Source organism: Carassius carassius, chromosome 29, assembly GCF_963082965.1.
Source record: "Carassius carassius chromosome 29, fCarCar2.1, whole genome shotgun sequence".
NCBI lineage: Eukaryota > Metazoa > Chordata > Actinopteri > Cypriniformes > Cyprinidae > Carassius > Carassius carassius.
In genome coordinates, this window is record NC_081783.1 from 19,861,276 (window position 1) to 19,880,200 (window position 18,925).

At 36.6% G+C, this 18,925-nt stretch overlaps 1 protein-coding gene across 1 annotated transcript in view; it reads left to right on the forward strand.

Moving 5' to 3' along the window:
• The first annotated feature begins 16,611 nt into the window (after positions 1 to 16,611).
• The window catches only part of LOC132109845 (gamma-aminobutyric acid receptor subunit alpha-2-like), a 74,368-nt gene continuing 72,054 nt past the window's right edge, over positions 16,612 to 18,925 (forward strand). Inside the window, exons 1-2 of the mRNA XM_059516229.1 lie at positions 16,612 to 16,875; positions 17,249 to 17,325. Of these exons, the coding sequence (XP_059372212.1) occupies positions 17,264 to 17,325 (62 nt within the window). The 5' untranslated portion in view covers positions 16,612 to 16,875; positions 17,249 to 17,263. The remainder of the gene's footprint in view (positions 16,876 to 17,248; positions 17,326 to 18,925) is intronic.

Sequence of the window (18,925 nt, forward strand, 5' to 3'; positions counted from 1 at the left end):
ACAGAAGTACAGTAGTTAGATAGCATGCTAGCACTATGTTCCAATAAATGTTTTACTGAACATTCATTTTTATTTCTTCTGTTCTGTGAGTGTTTTATTTTAGAGGGTATGAGTTAGATGTTTCCCACTGCAGTTCAGTTTACACAAATGTAAACAACTAAGCATTGCAACAACATTAGTTCAGCAAAAAAATTGAAATCATAGTGCAGTCTTTAAGACAATGGAAGATAATAATAATTGTAATTTACCTTTGTGTATTTCTGGCCACATAAGAAAATCATAATTAAATCATAAGTCTTAATTACAATTACAATTACATTTACTTTTCATCATAATTTGTATCTCATCATTTAGCATTTTTCTAAGTTTTAGTTTTATCTCATAAATCTGACTTTTTATATCATAATTATGCTTTAGTATCTCATAATTTTGACGTTTTATCTCATAAATCGGACTTTTTATATTTATGAAACATTTACTTATGAAAAAAGTCAGAATTATTACATAATTATTACTTAATGTCTCATAATTTTGCCCAAGATTATGCCCTTTATATCTTAATTTAGATGTATGTCATAGTTGCCATTTAAACCTTATCTCATTAAGACTTTTCAATATCATAATCTTTGTTTTTTTTATTTTTTATTTTTTTTGTAATCTAATTTCTGACTTAGTACATCATATTTTAGATTTTTTTTCTCATACATATGACTTAGTATATCCTAATTTAATTCAAAGGCAAGTATGACCGTACAGGCTAAAGTTTCCCTGAAAGCATGTTTTCTCACACAGGCCATGATAGAAATCTGGCTGTACATTTAGATGTTAAAGGGCTCTTGGGATACAGCTGTGAAAGTTATTTTTGTGCTATAAATGCTCTTGGTTCAGGCATCTGAGGGAGAGGAGAGTGGTGGGCGTTTGCCTCTGTTAGATCATATGCTGAGATGTCAAGAGTAGGCGCAGGTTGGCTGCACTTCAGACTGTGTCTGAATCTCAACTCACTTACGGTAATTATGCTCTATGCGAGAAATGTTTGCTGTGGCTTCTTGCACAAGTGCATGAATTACGCACATACACACACACACACACACACACACACACACATTCAAGCACATGTTCTCACATTCTCCCCCTTCATACATACATATTCTTGTGGATTTTAGGATAACCCTACTCACACACACACACATGCAGTCAACTACCCACACACACAAGACAGCTCATGTATCTCCTTTCTACTCATTTCATTGAATTGCATCTCCATGGCAACACTAGTGCATAAAACCATATTAATTTATAATGCATATTTCAGTAAGATCTATAATACAGCAGAAGATGTGTCAGAAATTGTGATATTCTAATGTTTTACAGTACTCTATGTGAGCATGTTTGTTTCTGACGGTCTGTTGCTATCATGTGATGCAACGTGCAGCAAAGCTCAATAAACTCTGACAGTCGCAGTGAGTCCATAGTAACTGTTTCCCTGGAAACCACTCTGATGTGAATTTAATTAATTAAACGTGCTGAGAAACCACCATCAGTGAATAGGGCCTGCGTATTGTTTGTGTGGATGGACGTGGCTTTTATTAGCTAACAATAAGGAATTGTTCTGTGATTCTGACCAATCAGTCACCATTGCTGTAGATGCAGGAATGATTTCATGTTTTTCATGTTTTCTTTGCTTTACCTGGTTTTTCTGTATGTCATATGATTATTGCGTGTCAAAATCTTGTATATATGAAAGGAATTAATAATTTGGTGTATAGATGTACTTTGTAAGGATCTAAGTTTTAATCAGAAATATTTAAGCATTAATTACAAAGAAACATCAAGTTCAACACATTGAACTACGTGTAAAAGTGAAAGTCTCACTTTTTTTAAATGGTAAAGAGTATGGGAATATATTTACAAGAAAATTATGATTTCAAAAACTTAGATTAAATTAATGTTTTTTTCTTTTTTTCATCATTTCGATTTCTCAAAATTGTTTCTTTGTAATAGTTCTTCATACATTTACATTTTTATACATTTAGCTGACGCTTTTATCCAAAGCAATTTACAATTGCTATATATGTCAGAGGTTGCACGCCTCTGGAGCAACTAGGGGTTAAGTGTCTTGCTAAGGGACACATTGGTGTCTCACAGTGGATTCGAACCCGGGTCTCTTACACCAAAGGCATGTGACTTAACCACTGCGCCAAAAAAAAAAAGCTTAATTGTATTTTTCTTGTAAATTGTACTTCAATAATCTGTAAATGTACAGTAATTCAATAATTACAACTTCTATTGTTATTTAGTTAGTTGGTTAGTTAAATTTAAACTAAAAGTGATTTTTTTTTCAAAGTTGTAAATAAAGGATACAGGAGTATGTTTTACAAAAATAAAAAAGTACTATTTCAGTTAGTTGGTTAGTTAGTTATTAGTTAGTTACATATGGTTTAATTTAGTGTCCACCAGACAAAAATCACAATTCTGCTTGCTTCAAAAAAAAAAAAAAAGTTTTTGCTGTGATTTTATGAGTTACATTTAAACTTGTGATCACTGAAGCCTGTCAGAGCACTGATTTGTGAAGATGCTTGTTGTGAAGATGCTTGTTGTATTAAGCAAAGAAAGTTATTTTAGTTTTATTGACTGCAACATTATTGTTATTTGTTCCTCTTGAGTACAGTTTGAACTCTGTGCTGAATTACCACTTGTTTAAAAAGTTTCCAGTAACACTATTTTAAGGTGTCCTTGTTACACGTCACATGAACTTACTATTATGATAACAATTATTTATGCATAATTATATGCAAGTAACCCTAAGCCAAAGCCTAATCCCAACCCTAACCATATAGTAAGTACAGTACATGTAGTTAATTAATATTGCTCAGTGTATAACTACACTGTAACAAGGACACCTTGAAATATAGTGTAACCAAGTGTCCTTCCGCACATGAGAGTATGCTAAGTGTTATTCTGTGTGGAGAATGATTATTTATAAAGCAATGCATCATGAATAAAAATAATAATAATAATAATTTAAAAAATAAAAAATAACAACCGGCATATGTCACAAAAGGTAATCTATATAATTTTGAACTAGAAACCAACATACAAAACCACTGCTAGAGAAAAGCATTTATTGTATTTTGATTCAAAACATTGCAGTCCGTGATAACTATTCCCAGTCCCCTGCCCTTCGTTGTTCTCTTCAGTGACTAACCAAGATTCCCTGCTCAATTTTATCACTACCTTTTATTCCTACTTTATATAATGCATTAAAATGACAAAGTACACATATATCTTGAATGAACACAGACCATTATTTCTAATGATGATTTATAGCTTTTGTTAAGTACTTGGGTTTGAGCAGAAGGGCCGTTATGGTTATTTGATAATGGTATAGTTTATCTAACACTAGTTAAATGGGAGATAATGCATGAGTGATTCTTTCTTTCTCGCCCCTCTTCCTTCACTCTCGGAGTGATGCTGTTACCTGGGCAACAGAGCTGAAAACTGCAGCATCAGTAGCAGAGATCAGCTGATTGCCATGCTGTTCACATGAGCATGTGATGAGAGACAGACACACAGTATCCTTCACATTTGTCCTGATGTGATTCTTTTGTAATGCAAAGCATTCTGTCTGTATTACACGCAAGTTTATTCATGAGTGTTTAATATATTGAAGCAGCTGAAGTCCATTTTGTAGTCCACCAGTCTCCAGGGAACCGAGTGAATGCAGTGTAGAGTGGCTCTCCATGAATATATGTGTGGCAGTCTGTCAGAACACCACTGAATCAAAACAACATACTGTTCATGCAAAGATCACCACAGTGTCACTGTGGGGGTTGCTAGGGTGATATAGCAGGTTGCTAGGGTGTTCTTGGTGATTGTTAGATTGTTCTGACTGGTTGCTACGTGTTTTGTGTTCTTAGACTGTTGTTAAAGTGTTCAGGGTAGTTGCTAGGGTATTCTGGCTGTTTGCCATGGTGAGAGTGTTTTGGTTGTAAATTGTTGCTATGTGTTCAGGGTGGTTGTTAGGGGGTTTCAAGGGTATTTTGAATGGTTGTCTGATTGTTGCAAGGGTGATTATGGTTGGTTGCAATGATGGTTGTCAGGGTGTTTTGGGTGGTTGTTAGGGTGTTCCTGCTGGTTGCTCTGTGGATGTTGCTGTGTTTTGGGTGGTTGCTAGGGTGTTCCCGCTGGTTGCTCTGTGAATGTCGCTGTGTTTTGGGTGGTTGATAGGGTATTTTGGGTGGTTGTTAGGGTGTTCCCGCTGGGTGCTCTGTGGATGTCGCTGTGTTTTGGGTGGTTGTTAGGGTGTTCCCGCTGGTTGCTCTGTGAATGTCGCTGTGTTTTGGGTGGTTGTTAGGGTGTTCCCGCTGGTTGCTCTATGGATGTCACTGTGTTTTGGGTGGTTGTTAGGGTGTTCCCGCTGGTTACTCTGTGGATGTCGCTGTGTTTTTGGTGGTTCTTAGGGTGTTCCCGCTGGTTACTATGTGGATGTCGCTGTGTTTTGGGTGGTAGTTAGGGTGTTCCCGCTGGTTGCTCTGTGTATGTCGCTGTGTTTTGGGTGGTTGCTAGGGTGTTCCTGTTGGTTGCTCTGTGGATGTTGCTGTGTTTTGGTTGGTTACTAGGGTGTTCCCGCTGGTTGCTCTGTGGATGTCGCTGTGTTTTGGGTAGTTGCTAAGGTGTTCCCGCTGGTTGCTCTGTGGATGTTTCTGTGTTTTGGTTGGTTGCTAGGGTGTTCCCGCTGGTTGCTCTGTGGATGTCGCTGTGTTTTGGGTGGTTGTTAGGGTGTTCCCGCTGGTTGCTCTATGGATTTTACTGTGATTTGAGTGGTTCCTAGATTGTTAAAAGGGTTTTAAGGGTGCTTGCTGGGGTGTTCTGGTTTGTTGCTAGGTGGTCGTTAGGGAATTTTGGGTGTTTGTTGCTAAGGAGTTCTGGGTGGTTTCTATGGTTTTGTGAATAGTTGCTAGTTGGTTGTTTGGATGTTTTAGGTGGTTGTTATGTTGTTGCTAGGATGTTTCGGGTCGTTTCAAAGGTGTGCTGGTTGGTTGCAAGGTGGTTATTAGGGATTTTGGGGTAGTTAGGGTGTTCTGGCTCGTTGCCAGATAGATGTTAGGGTTCTTTGGGTGTTTGTTAGATTGTTGCTAAGGTGTTCAAGGTTGTTACTAGGGCATGCTAGCTGGTTCTTTGGTGGTTTTTAGGGTGTTTTGGGTAGTTACTAGGTTGATGTTAGGGCATTTTGGGTGGTTATTAGGTTGTTGTAAGCATTTCCATGGTGGTTGCTAGGATGTTCTTATTGGCTGCTAGGTTAGTGTTTGGATATTTTTTGGTTATTAAGGTGTCTTGGGTTATTGTTAAATATTTGCTAAGGTGATCTGTTAGTTGCTTGATGGTTGTTAGGGTGTTTTATATGTTTGTTATTTTGTTGCTAGGATGTCCCAGGTGGTTGCTAGGATGTTCTGTAGTTGCTAGCTGGATATTAGGGTGTTTATTGGATTGTTGCTAGAGTGTCCAGGCTGGTTGCTATGTGGTAACTTGTTAAAGTGTTTTGGTTGGTTGTTAGGTGGATGCTACAGTAGGTTGTTTTGGATGGTTGTTACAATGTGGCTAGGGTGTTTAGGGTGAATGCTTGAGTGTTTTGGCATCTGATTTGTTGCTAGGTGGTTGTTTACTGTCTCTATAATGTTAGTTATGACCCAGGTTCCTCCTTTAGTATAAGTCTATGGGATAATTTTTTACCTATTTTACTGTCCATCAGGAGAATGTAAATGATAAATCTAAGTTTAAGCCTGTCTGTATTTACTATGCACTTTTTAATGAAAGCACTAGAGGTCACTGTTTCCTAATAACTCGTAGCTGCATCAGTGGAGGAGCTTGGTGTGTGATTTACAATCATTTGCATGAAGCAGTTCAGTGTGTGAAACTCAAATGAGAAATGTGGGCCATTATTTCAGACGTGACCCTTGCCGCTATACAAAGCATTTTATAGTTTCCACATTATCATTCCAAACAGGTGTGTTAAGTGGTGCAGCTGGTGATGTAATATGGTGCAATGTAGAGAGCTGAACGCTTATGATCACAAACAAAGTGTTTGTATTCAGGTGCCGTATGCGCTCAGCAGGGGCCTTGGCTCTCAGGTAGGGGCTTGGACCCTGAAAACACCCCTGTTATCGTTTACAGCAACAGAAAGCCTGAGTGATGTCAAGCAGCCTGTCTTACTGTGAATTAGGGTAATTGGATGATTAGAACATTTCATACATAACTGATAATTTCACATTCAGTGTTTGCTTATGCAGTCTATTGATATGTGTGCAACAGAGTGAAAAAAAAATGCTCATAAGAAAGAGGGTGTAATTGTGAGATTTAGTGGTCAAGCTAAACTCAGAACTGATGTAGTGGAGCATGAGAACTGATTAAATCATGACTGACAGCATTTGGAATGAAGGTTTGGGGTCGGTGCATCCCATCCTGAGGGTACAGACAGCCTTCAGGTAAAGCACAGACAACACAACACACACACACACACATGCATTACAGGACCAGGACCGGATAATCAGTGCAGTGGCTCCAAAAGTGTTTTGAATCTCACTGCAACTCAAGTGATTCAAGAGATTCAAGATTTTCATTTGTCACATACATGGTTATATGGAGAGCATACCTGTATAACCAGTGAAATTGCAATGCTTTTCAAGCCAAACATGTCACAAAGAAAGAAGTTTGGTTGGTTTAAATGGTAGGAATAATAGATATACAGTTAAATATGAAGACAAAATTGTGACACAAAAGTGAAGTCCTGAGGAATAACTGTAATGTGTGTGTGTGTGTGTGTGTGTGTGTGTGTGTGTGTGTGTGTGTGTGTGTGTGTGTGTGTGTGTGTGTGTGTGTGTGTGTGTGTGTGTGTGTCATGGTTGCTATTGATTCATTGATTGAAGTGAAGGAGCTCTGGGTTAATCCTGGCACCTAAAGACACTATATCTTTTCTTCTGCTTCGATTACTGTCCCTCCGTCTCATCTTATTGAATAGCACATTTAATTGATTGTGGCCTTGCATAAGCTAAACACATATTTTTTTATGGGACCAATTGGATTTTTTCCCCTCAGAGTGGCTGCTGGATTAACGTGTTCGGTTGTGCACAATTGGGCTCAACCAACTCACAATGGTTTTCTAAAAGAGTTATCTGAAAAAAAAAAACCTAAATTATTTGACACTTTAATATATGGTTCAAAATAATAAGTACTCTGTTTTTTTATCACTTTAGTATAGATTTTTAGACTTTTAGTTAAACAAGTGTTTGCCTGGTGTTGCTGTGTTGTAAAGTGTTGTGAGTGCTATATGCTTACTAGGTGGATTCTAAGTCTCTATGATGATACATAAACACTGGCAAATTGTTTGAAATCTATCAGACGACAATGATAAATCATAAGCTCAGATCTGTTATTGTTAACTAATACAATGAAAATCATTTCTATTAACTGAAATAAAATCTGGAATAAAATAAAACATAAATATTATACGAAAATTATATTTAAAAAAATTCCAATGGCAACTAACTGAAATAAAATAAGTTTACTTTGTTAATATAAATTTAATGGCAAAAGAACATAGCCTTCTAAAAAAAATTCTAAAATTAAAACTTAAAATAGTCTAAAATATGGTAATATTTATTCATTTATCAATTTATTTATTTATTTTGGAGCAGATGTTAGAATGATTTCTGAAAGAGCACGTGACACTAAAGATTGGACTAATGATGCTGAAAACTCAGCTTTACATCACAGTAATAAATTACATATTACAACTTATTCATATAGAGCACCGTTATTTTAAATTGTAATCATATTTCACAATATAACTGTTTTTACTGTATATTTTATCAAATAAACGCAGCCTTAAGGTGCATAGGGAACTTATTTCAAAAACACATTTAAAAAGTGGAATTATTCCTAGTACTAGTAGTATAAAAATAAAAGCAAATATAAATATTAATAAATTCTAGTATATAAATAATACTAACATAACACTGGTAGCACAAATGATACGCGATGAGTTACATGCTAAAATGCTTAGGGTTTAATAGTTTGTTTGAATATTTAACCTTTATGATTATAGCAATAGTGATACCCACCTTAGCAAACACAACTAGTAAATAATTAGGGTTAGTGTTAGTTTGCCATTTCAGTTGACTTTCTTTTTAACCTCTAAAATTAACTCGCCTGCCTACATGCAGATGAGCTCCACTTCAAAATAGCAACAACACAAAGAACCTTTTGGCCTGTGTATGCATATGACTTCACCAAAGAAAATCTTTCATCTCATCAGTCCAAAACTGTGCAGGCACAGAAAATCCATGATTTCAAACCGTTACGTGAGACAGAAACCAATAAAAGATTTCATATATTAGTCTTCAGATTTTGCTGATAAGAGGTATTGCTCAGGCAGAGACGGGGGAAAATCAGAGAATGCAATTAGGGAAAGATCAAAATTGCATCTGAGCTTGAGGAAGAGAAAACCTTATTAGCCAAGGAGATGATGTTTGGACGCCCACGGTTCTCACAGGAACCAAGGAGCATGTGTGTTACCATACTTCAGAGGCACGACAAGACGTTTGCATCGAGTCGTGCAGAAAAAACAGCTCCTGTGGGATTTAAGCTGAAATATAGAAGCTGGAATTGGATGAAGACATACACCAAACGCGCTCTCAAATGGCTTTCAGTAAATCATCTCAAAACAAATCTTATGAGGGCTGTTAAAAGCTGAACAAATGTGTCCATACGGTCATAAAGGAATATCAGTAATGACATATGTACTATTGTCAAGATAGCATGAAGGATTCCAGTGGTTTACAACGGCACGTCTCCTGTATTCCTGAGCATTACTCAAAGCGTCCCCTTGGAATTATAAGGTTCTATCTGACATTTTTTTCAAAACGGAGTTATTCCCAAATTGTTATATACTGTGACAACTTATTTACATTATGTGATAGATTTTTTTTCATGTTGTATACATTATGGGATTTTTATTTTAAAAACAATAAGGTTCTATCTACACAGTCGAATGGAATGCAAAAAACTTTGAAGCTAAATATCTCAAAACTACTTGGAATGCAGGTAGAACCTTATAATTCCAAGGGGAGGGTAATAGTGAGTTTAAGTATCACTGCTCATTCCAGCAGAAAGGTGTGCAATTCTCAGAGCTCATGCATTTTAAATATATGACAGGATTTGTATTGTTCACCCACATGGAACATTCATTTTCAGCTTATATTTAGAACTTTCCTAGTGCCAATCATTTTTAAGTTGTTTGTTTCATAATACACTACAGGTCAAAGGTTTAGGGTTGATAAGATTTTTTAATGGTTTTTTGAAAGAGATCTCTTATTCTCACCAAGGCTACATTTATTTGATAAATAAGTAATACAGTAAATTTACAGTAAAATAAAGTAATATTGTGGAATATTACTGCAATTTAAAGCAACTGTTTTCTATTTGAATATATTTTACAACCCGAATTCCGGAAAAGTTGGGACGTTTTTTAAATTTTAATAAAATGAAAACTAAAGGAATTTCAAATCACATGAGCCAATATTTTATTCACAATAGAACATAGATAACGTAGCAAATGTTTAAACTGAGAAATTTTACACTTTTATCCACTTAATAAGCTCATTTAAAATTTAATGCCTGCTACAGGTCTCAAAAAAGTTGGCACGGGGGCAACAAATGGCTAAAAAAGCAAGCAGTTTTGAAAAGATTCAGCTGGGAGAACATCTAGTGATTAATTAAGTTAATTGATATCAGGTCTGTAACATGATTAGCTATAAAAGCTTTGTCTTAGAGAAGCAGAGTCTCTCAGAAGTAAAGATGGGCAGAGGCTCTCCAATCTGTGAAAGACTGCGTAAAAAAATTGTGGAAAACTTTAAAAACAATGTTCCTCAACGTCAAATTGCAAAGGCTTTGCAAATCTCATCATCTACAGTGCATAACATCATCAAAAGATTCAGAGAAACTGGAGAAATCTCTGTGCGTAAGGGACAAGGCCGGAGACCTTTTTTGGATGCCCGTGGTCTTCGGGCTCTCAGACGACACTGCATCACTCATCGGCATGATTGTGTCAATGACATTACTAAATGGGCCCAGAAATACTTTCAGAAACCACTGTCGGTAAACACAATCCGCCGTGCCATCAGCAGATGCCAACTAAAGCTCTATCATGCAAAAAGGAAGCCATATGTGAACATGGTCCAGAAGCGCCGTCGTGTCCTGTGGGCCAAGGCTCATTTAAAATGGACTATTTCAAAGTGGAATAGTGTTTTATGGTCAGACGAGTCCAAATTTGACATTCTTGTTGGAAATCACGGACGCCGTGTCCTCCGGGCTAAAGAGGAGGGAGACCTTCCAGCATGTTATCAGCGTTCAGTTCAAAAGCCAGCATCTCTGATGGTATGAGGGTGCATAAGTGCATACGGTATGGGCAGCTTGCATGTTTTGGAAGGCTCTGTGAATGCTGAAAGGTATATAAAGGTTTTAGAGCAACATATGCTTCCCTCCAAACAACGTCTATTTCAGGGAAGGCCTTGTTTATTTCAGCAGGACAATGCAAAACCACATACTGCAGCTATAACAACAGCATGGCTTCGTCGTAGAAGAGTCCGGGTGCTAACCTGGCCTGCCTGCAGTCCAGATCTTTCACCTATAGAGAACATTTGGCGCATCATTAAACGAAAAATACGTCAAAGACGACCACGAACTCTTCAGCAGCTGGAAATCTATATAAGCCAAGAATGGGACCAAATTCCAACAGCAAAACTCCAGAAACTCATAGCCTCAATGCCCAGACGTCTTCAAACTGTTTTGAAAAGAAAAGGAGATGCTTCACCATGGTAAACATGCCCCGTCCCAACTATTTTGAGACCTGTAGCAGAAATCAAAATTGAAATGAGCTCATTTTGTGCATAAAATTGTAAACTTTCTCAGTTTAAACATTTGCTATGTTATCTATGTTCTATTGTGAATAAAATATTGGCTCATGTGATTTGAAAGTCTTTTAGTTTTCATTTTATTAAAATTTAAAAAACGTCCCAACTTTTCCGGAATTCGGGTTGTAAAATATAATGTATTCCTGTGACGCAAAGCTGAATTTTCAGCATCAATATTCCAGTCTTCAGTGTCTCATGATCTTCAGAAATCATTCTAATATTTGTTTGCTGCTCAAGAAACATTTCTGATTATTAGCTGTTAACAATTGTGCTGCTTCGTATTTTTGTGGAAACATATCATTTCAGATTTTTTGTTCAAGATTGTTTGATGAATAGATTTTTAAGACAATAAGAAATGTATTTATTGTCCCTTTTTAATCAGTTTAATGCATCCTTTGTGAATAAAAGCATGTCATGTTCATGCTTTTCTTTCCCAATGGAATCTTAAACTGAGAACATGCTGTACAGCTGCAAAGAAAAGCATCACGAAAACTTGAACATGTGCACTAAATTATAAGTCTTATTGCTTTATGTAGGAAAAAATAGACATTATTCACTGATAACATTGTTGTTGCAACTCTCAAATCTTATTCTCAAATGTGACTCAAAAGACTGGGTGTTAGGCTAATAACTATGTGAGTCATTGCACTTTTTATATAATGTGTCTGTATGAGTGCTACAGCAGAACACCTCCTACCAACCTTGATCGTGTTGCAAAGGTAAAGGATCCAAAAAAAGAATGTTATTAAGCAGCAGTGTACCTGATACACACAACCTCATAAATTCAAATTAAACCCTTCTGTTGTGTTCCAGACCCCTTTATCTCTTCGAAAATACCCGGAAGAGCACGGCCCATAGCATTTTGGTGGTCAGCGAGTGGCTCTGCTGGAGTCTGTCTGGCACTGCGGGTCGGATGCTTGGTGCCAGCCATGACATGTGCATAACGGTGTGAAGCTGAACACCTGAGCGCTCATGCCAGACCTGATGGGACCCACGCTCACAGAAGAACACTTTAATTTTCTCAAGTGCAGAGCTTTGCACTCGGTTTCCAGGTGACTGTATATAATCATTTTGACTCGCTGCACCAAAAGAGAGCTTTTGACCACCACTTGTAAATACAGGCCTGTTTCATTTCAGAAGATCACACTTTTGAATTACTTCCACTGAGGCGACAAAGCAGAACTGGAGTGTCTCCTCTAATCGAATTTACTCAAAACGCCACCCGTTTTGTTCCGCGAAGTCAGACATTAGCTTTCTGCCGAGAAGGTGTTGTGAGGGAAAGGTCCTCAGGTCATGATTTGTTATGTACAGTCTAAGCACATGCATTTTCCAGGTTAATCACTCACAACCAGGCAAATTCCACCTACTAACTGCATCAATTACATGTCATCATCACCCATGCGGCCTTATGGGACACTTGATGTCTCAAATGGAGAGAGCTTGATTCGTGACACAATAGGAGTGCGATTATGAGAGCTGAATGGGAGACAAAACTGAGAGGAAAGAAGCTAATAAGGCAACATAGCAGGTATTATACCTTTAAGTATGCTGTTTTTTCACAATTCTGGTCGACTGATGAAAGTTAATAGTTACCCAGATAGCACACGTATGTCTATTAAAGATCGCTTGATCTGGAAAGTTTCTGCTGTGTAAACATCTGACAGGCATCTGTAAGATGTCAGTTTTAAATACCTGTACATTCTAAATCATAAAAATCTTAAAGACATCTAAGAAATGTCTATTTGACATCTGATAGGAAATGTCCTATAGACGTATTGCAGATGAGCAAACACTCTAAAAAATACGTCTTGCAGATAAATGCATAAATGCAGACATCATATAGACACATGTGCTATCAGGGGTGTGCAATCTGGGAAAACACTCTTAAAACTGAGGCACATTTTGGAGCTCATCTAATAAATGGATAAGCTGTTTTAGATCGTCTATTATAGGCCCAACTTTTACCCATTTTCCATATTGACTTAAAAATGCTTCAATAAATGTATCATAGGCTTTACTGTAACAACCTGAGATTCATTTTCGCTGATAATATTTCAAAGTCATGTATTGTGTTTTCTAAAAGTTGTTAATCCTGCTAACAGGGAACGTTCTCAGAACTTTAGCTAACCGGTTGTTTTCAACATAAAGATGATTTAATGGGAACCCATTTAGATGGTTTAATCATCCATTTGATCCAATCAGTTAAACAGGTTAGCAAAAAGCTCTGCAATTGTATGCAATTCAGTTCACTCACTCACTAAAGCACTTCCAGTGGTTGCTTGCACTGAAATAGTAGTAGGATACTTTTATAACACAGAAAACACAGAGAGCACTAGATGAGGTGGATATTTACCTACAGTTCATTTCAGGAAACAAAATGTCTTCTATCATTTGTCAGCAGTAAAGCAGATGTATAGTGCACATACAGATTGTGAACGACTAGGCTATACTGCAGGTAAAAACATTTATACATTTATATCCATAAAGGTATCCGAATTATGAAAATGGTAAAAAGCTAGAAATGACCCTGCTGCCATAAAAACAATATGCAATATGTATGAATATATGAAGCATTAGCATGCTACATTTTGGGCACATTATGTTACTACTTGCAAGTTCATTTTATCATCTCCATAATAAAAATGGTTATTTTGCCTTTCTGATCCAATTTTATGTGAATATGTATGGAAGAAAAAAAAAGAGTCAAGAAAACAATATAACAAGTTTTGGCTGACATTTCCAGTGATGATTATTATATCTGGTTTATTCATCATACTGGAAATGTAAGCTCAAACTCAATGCATTGCATAGTGAGACACATGCACATTTTGGCAAATGCAGTAGGTCACCTGGGCATTTCATGCATATGGAAAGTTTGCATATTAAGCATGGTATATAGTGCAGAAACAGTAGTATGCTATTCAGAACAATCGCATATGTCACCAAGAGCAACAAAAAGCTTCTTTTGAAGGTCAGAATGATATTTAAGGAATGGGCTCCTCAAAATTATTGGCATATTGAAGAATAATTAAATTTAACATTTAAGATTGGCTGAAAGCAAACCCATGCCTTTGACATAGCATCACCTGAAACACATAGATACGCTGTTTTCAAAGCAACACCATGTTGCATCAAAAGCTACTCCTCTTATACTGTGTAGAATGTGTATTTGCATTGGCAAACATGCTTTGGCATTTAGCATTACACTCTCATCTGTTTTCTTGGGGCCGCAGGCCAGCACGGCTGCCTTTTTGCTTTAAATATTTATGCAGAATCTAGAGGGGACATAGGAGCAATTACAAATTCATCATCTGGACCTGATCAATAGCTAATACAGGTTTCTAAATAAAATGCTTTTAAGAGAAGTTACATACTTACCCGTTTGGTGTCGGCAGACAGACACAATTAGACCACAATACAGCCATTCGCAATTAAATAAGTGAATATCTGGACTGGCGTATAGTGAGATTTGTTCATTTGTTTTTTTTTTGAAGACGCTATAGACGATGTTGGGAAAAGTTATTGGCTGTCTCCTATTGCTATATTAGTATTGCAGGATCTCATTGTGTCTGTTGGATTATTTATGTATGAATGCCACCCCAGCATAAATAAACATTACGAGGCAGATAGGGCCATAAAATATTATTGAACACCATTATGTTTATTGCAGATTTCCTAGATTAAGTTTGCATCTGGTTATATGATGCAACATGCGCCCACATGCATACATATAGGCTGTTTTTACTGCGATATCCCCCTGCTATTGATATCACAGGGGGCATCAAATATTCTGGAGAGAGAGAGCTTGGATAAAGGATGTGTTTCATGTGGAAATCATTTTATTCTGTATTTAAAAATGCATAACTAAAAGACCTGTTCTTAGACCACTGTTTAAAAGGTAACCAGTGACTTGCTGATGAATTTAGAAGTTTTTTTTTTTTTTTTTGGTAGAATATTTTTCTATATTGTTTTGTCCAGGTTAAACGTGTGGTGCTAATGAATTTAGAATTCTAATGTAGAAATATTTTTTCTATTATATGGTAATTATAATTCTTTTGAAAATAGTGGCTCAATGTGGGCTTTTCATGCCATTTCCGGGGGCCATTTTTAACCCTAGTTAACATCATTCTGGGTCATTGTATTCTGTGGTTCACATTTTACATAAGTTAGTTTGCCTTAAGTTAGTAATTAATCCTGTGTTATTAGGTTTCAGGATTTTATGTGTAAAAGCTGAGTAATCATTTTTATTTGCATGGGTTTGTGGGTTTAAGCAATTGATTGGACAAGCAGAGAACGCAACCAGTGGTAATAACCGCTCGTCCATCTGTATGAGGATGTTTATCCTTATTAACGCTATTTCTTTTTTAGGTGCAGGGCATTAAAGTTTCTGTGACTATGCAAATGCATTAATATTCATAAGGCGAGCATTATGTACATTTATTATTTGTCCACAACAGCACAGTTTGACAGTGTCTACTATTTTGCATTTTTTGTTTGTTTGTTTAAATATACAAAGAAAATTGCTATTTAACTGTACAGCCGGTGATCATATGTATTTCCATTGTATATAAAAAGCAACTTTTTAAACTTTTACAATAACTCTGATTGTGGTCCACAGGAGAACAATCTGTGGAAGGTGTGACTTGCATGTGTGTTTTCGGACACAATGCTTAAAGGAATAGTTCACTCAAAAATTCTAATTTGCTGACAATTTACTCAATTTACTTTCATCAAAGATGTACTGAAGATGAGTTTGTTTCTTCATCAGAACAGATTTAGAGAAATTCAGCGATTTCATTTCTTGCTCACCAATAGATCCACTGCAGTGAATGGGTGCCATCAGAATGAGAGTCCAAACATCTGATAAAAACAATAATCCACAAGCAATTCCGCCTGATTCCAGTCCATCAATTAACATCTGTGAAGTGAAAATCTGTGTGTTTGAAAGAAAACAAATCCATCATCAAGGCGTTTTAACTTCAAATTGTCACCTTCTGGCAATAATCCATAATGCTTCCTCTAGTGAAACAATCCATTCCCTAAAATCCTTTACCATTCAGAATCCACCAACATATGTGTTTAGAACTGTTTTAAACTGTTTTCACTTGTAAACAGTGATTGATCTGTGCATTTTTCTCTCCTGATTCAGACGAGACAGCTTTTTCACTGGAGAAAGCAATGCTATGGATGGAGGACTTATACTGTAACTGAAAGCAATGGCTCAAAGATAAAAACACTTTAATAATGGCTTTGTTTCTTACAAACATGCAGCTTTTCACTTCGCAATACATTTATTGATGGACTGTGGTGTGGATTGCTTGTGGATTATTGTGATGTTTTTATCAGCTGTTGAGACTCTCATTCTGACAGCACACATGACAGCAAGTAAAAAATCGAACATTTTTTATTCTATTCTAATTTATACAATCTTTTTTTAAGTAATACTCCAAATAAATGCACATCGTCGAACAACGTCGTTATGTGAAGTGTACGTGTGTTGGTGAGTGCGCGCGCCCGCGAGCGATCAGCGACCTAATATAACTGTCTTTAGGACCCAGTTCCCTACTTTTTCTTTCTTTGTAGTTAGCCCCCTTTCTTTCTTTCTTTCAGGAAAAAAAAAAGAAAAATAGTGAGCAGTATGAGATTCAGTAAAGAAGGTCTGAGATCACGGCGCGTCAAGGCGCGTACGGTGCGTTAGTTAAAGAGAGAGACCCTCAGTGATGCTCATATGCCTCTGATATTGTAGTGAATTATTATGGGAATTCATTAACGCTCGTTCTCGATCCACGTGCGTGCTCTTGAATAACACTCGTGATCCTGTTTCATCGGCTGGGAATAAACTTTCACATTCCTGTTGTTATTTATAAGCCTTTATTCATAAGGACAAAGCGGATCTGGTGGATCACAGGTGGGTTTCCTCTCAATAAAGTACAGCATATTGTGTTTCTGGCCATGTGTGTAAAAGATGCCCAGCCATATGTTGCCATTTACATGAACATCATCATCACAGCGCGAGCCTTGTTCACTTGGTCATGGTTTTCTCATCTTATGATTTGAAATGTTTTTAAGGGATATTGATATTCATATCATGAATTGTTACAAGCTGTAAATATTAATGAAATCTCTGGGATCCATCATTTAAGATCAGCAGGTGGATCGTAAGGACCGTGTGCGCTTATGGACCAACTTAACCCGTCACCATAGTGTGTGATTGGCAAGATATTACTAAAACAAAACCCAGTTTCTTCTTCTTATTTGTGGATCTGTCTTCTTATACACAGGTTTGAGTGGCAGAAATGAGGGAGAGGTTCGCGTTGTATCTTCTCATCTTCGTGTTGACGCTGTTTTGGCACACCAGGTAGGACTGACAGTATTGACTTCGCTCTTTAAATGAGCTCGAAGATATAATGCATCAAAATAATTGCTATAAACTTAATTTGAGGATACTGGGATTGAGTCGAAACCTCTTGTCTCCGTGCGTAACTGGTGACTTTTACGCGCACGATTCTGGTGGTTACCGAGAGAAATCGCTCCACTGACAAAGATTAGCCTCATGATCATTTCATGAGGGCTAATTATTGCAAGTTTAATTCATGCATATTAGCTTTTGGTGTTTTTTTTTTTTTTGGGGGGGGGGGGGTGCTTCGTGAAATCATTGATTTTTGTACATGAACAGTGATGAATCCTCTAGGTGGTGCAAAACAGCGTGGAACCATGAGGAGCGCTTACTCTTTCAGGGGAGGTACTACAGGTGCATAGGCTGTTTTTTTTTTACTAAAAGCTAGAAAAATTTACCCATTCAAGCATTTAAAATTCTAATTATGCACATTCTTACTAAATATTAACGTATTTACATATTAAATCAAAAGTCCATTCATGTAATGGATTTGTTATTACATCAAAAATGCAGTAATGCTGCTATACGCAGAGTACGCAGTTTGCATAGGGCACCAACTCTTACTCTAATACAAAATAATCAATTTGCATTATTTCAAATGCCTGCAAAGTGCATCAGATGCTGGATAATTGCTGTTGTTACACTTATAGACGATCAAATCCTTGTTTAATATTGACCAAACATTTAATTCAAATATCCACTTAATTATTTTTTTAGCCACCTATGCGATAGGAATGCTACAGCCTCTTTAATTTCTCCAACAAAAACATGTGGACATCACAACCCTTACCAAAATTAACCACGGTTTTATTATAGTGAAACTTAATTTTATTTTGTGTGATTTCTGAATGGTTGAGACTATTAAATCAATCAGGCAATGTTATTTATAACATTACATTTTAACCCCTAACAGTTTTATTTTATTTTATTTTTTTTTGTAAGGAGGGGGCAAAACAATACTATTCTGCTTAGGACACCCATTTGATCAGCAGCGGCCTTGAAAAATGTTATATTGCCTGTTTTTGCTATCACGATCTCAGTGATTTGTATTTGCCATATAGATTTGTCAAAGAGTTGTCTATTTAACACAATATTTGATTTTATATATATATATATATGTATATATATATATATATATATATATATATATATAAATCATTGAAATTAATGTTTTTTTTGTTGTTGTTTTTGATCGCAAGTATTGTGGAAAGTGCAAACTGAAAAAAGTGGTTGTTTATAACTGTAGTACACAACCTTACTTTAAGTACAGTGAACAGCAATGTGCATGTAAGTGTTTTGGAGCGCCCAGTGAGTGTTTTAGTCATAGTTTTGCTTGTTTTGGTCCTGATCAAACAATAATTAAGAGGTGCAACCTTGATTTTGTTGCAAAGCCATGATTAAATAGTGAACACATGGATTATAATTACTCTAACCTCTCTATACCCAGTCAACTCAGGTTCACTGCCACTTTAATTGGAACTTAATATGATGGCCTGTTTTCCTTTTATTCATATTAAATCATCGACTTAGACCCTCTCCTGGGAGTGAACATGGTCACAAC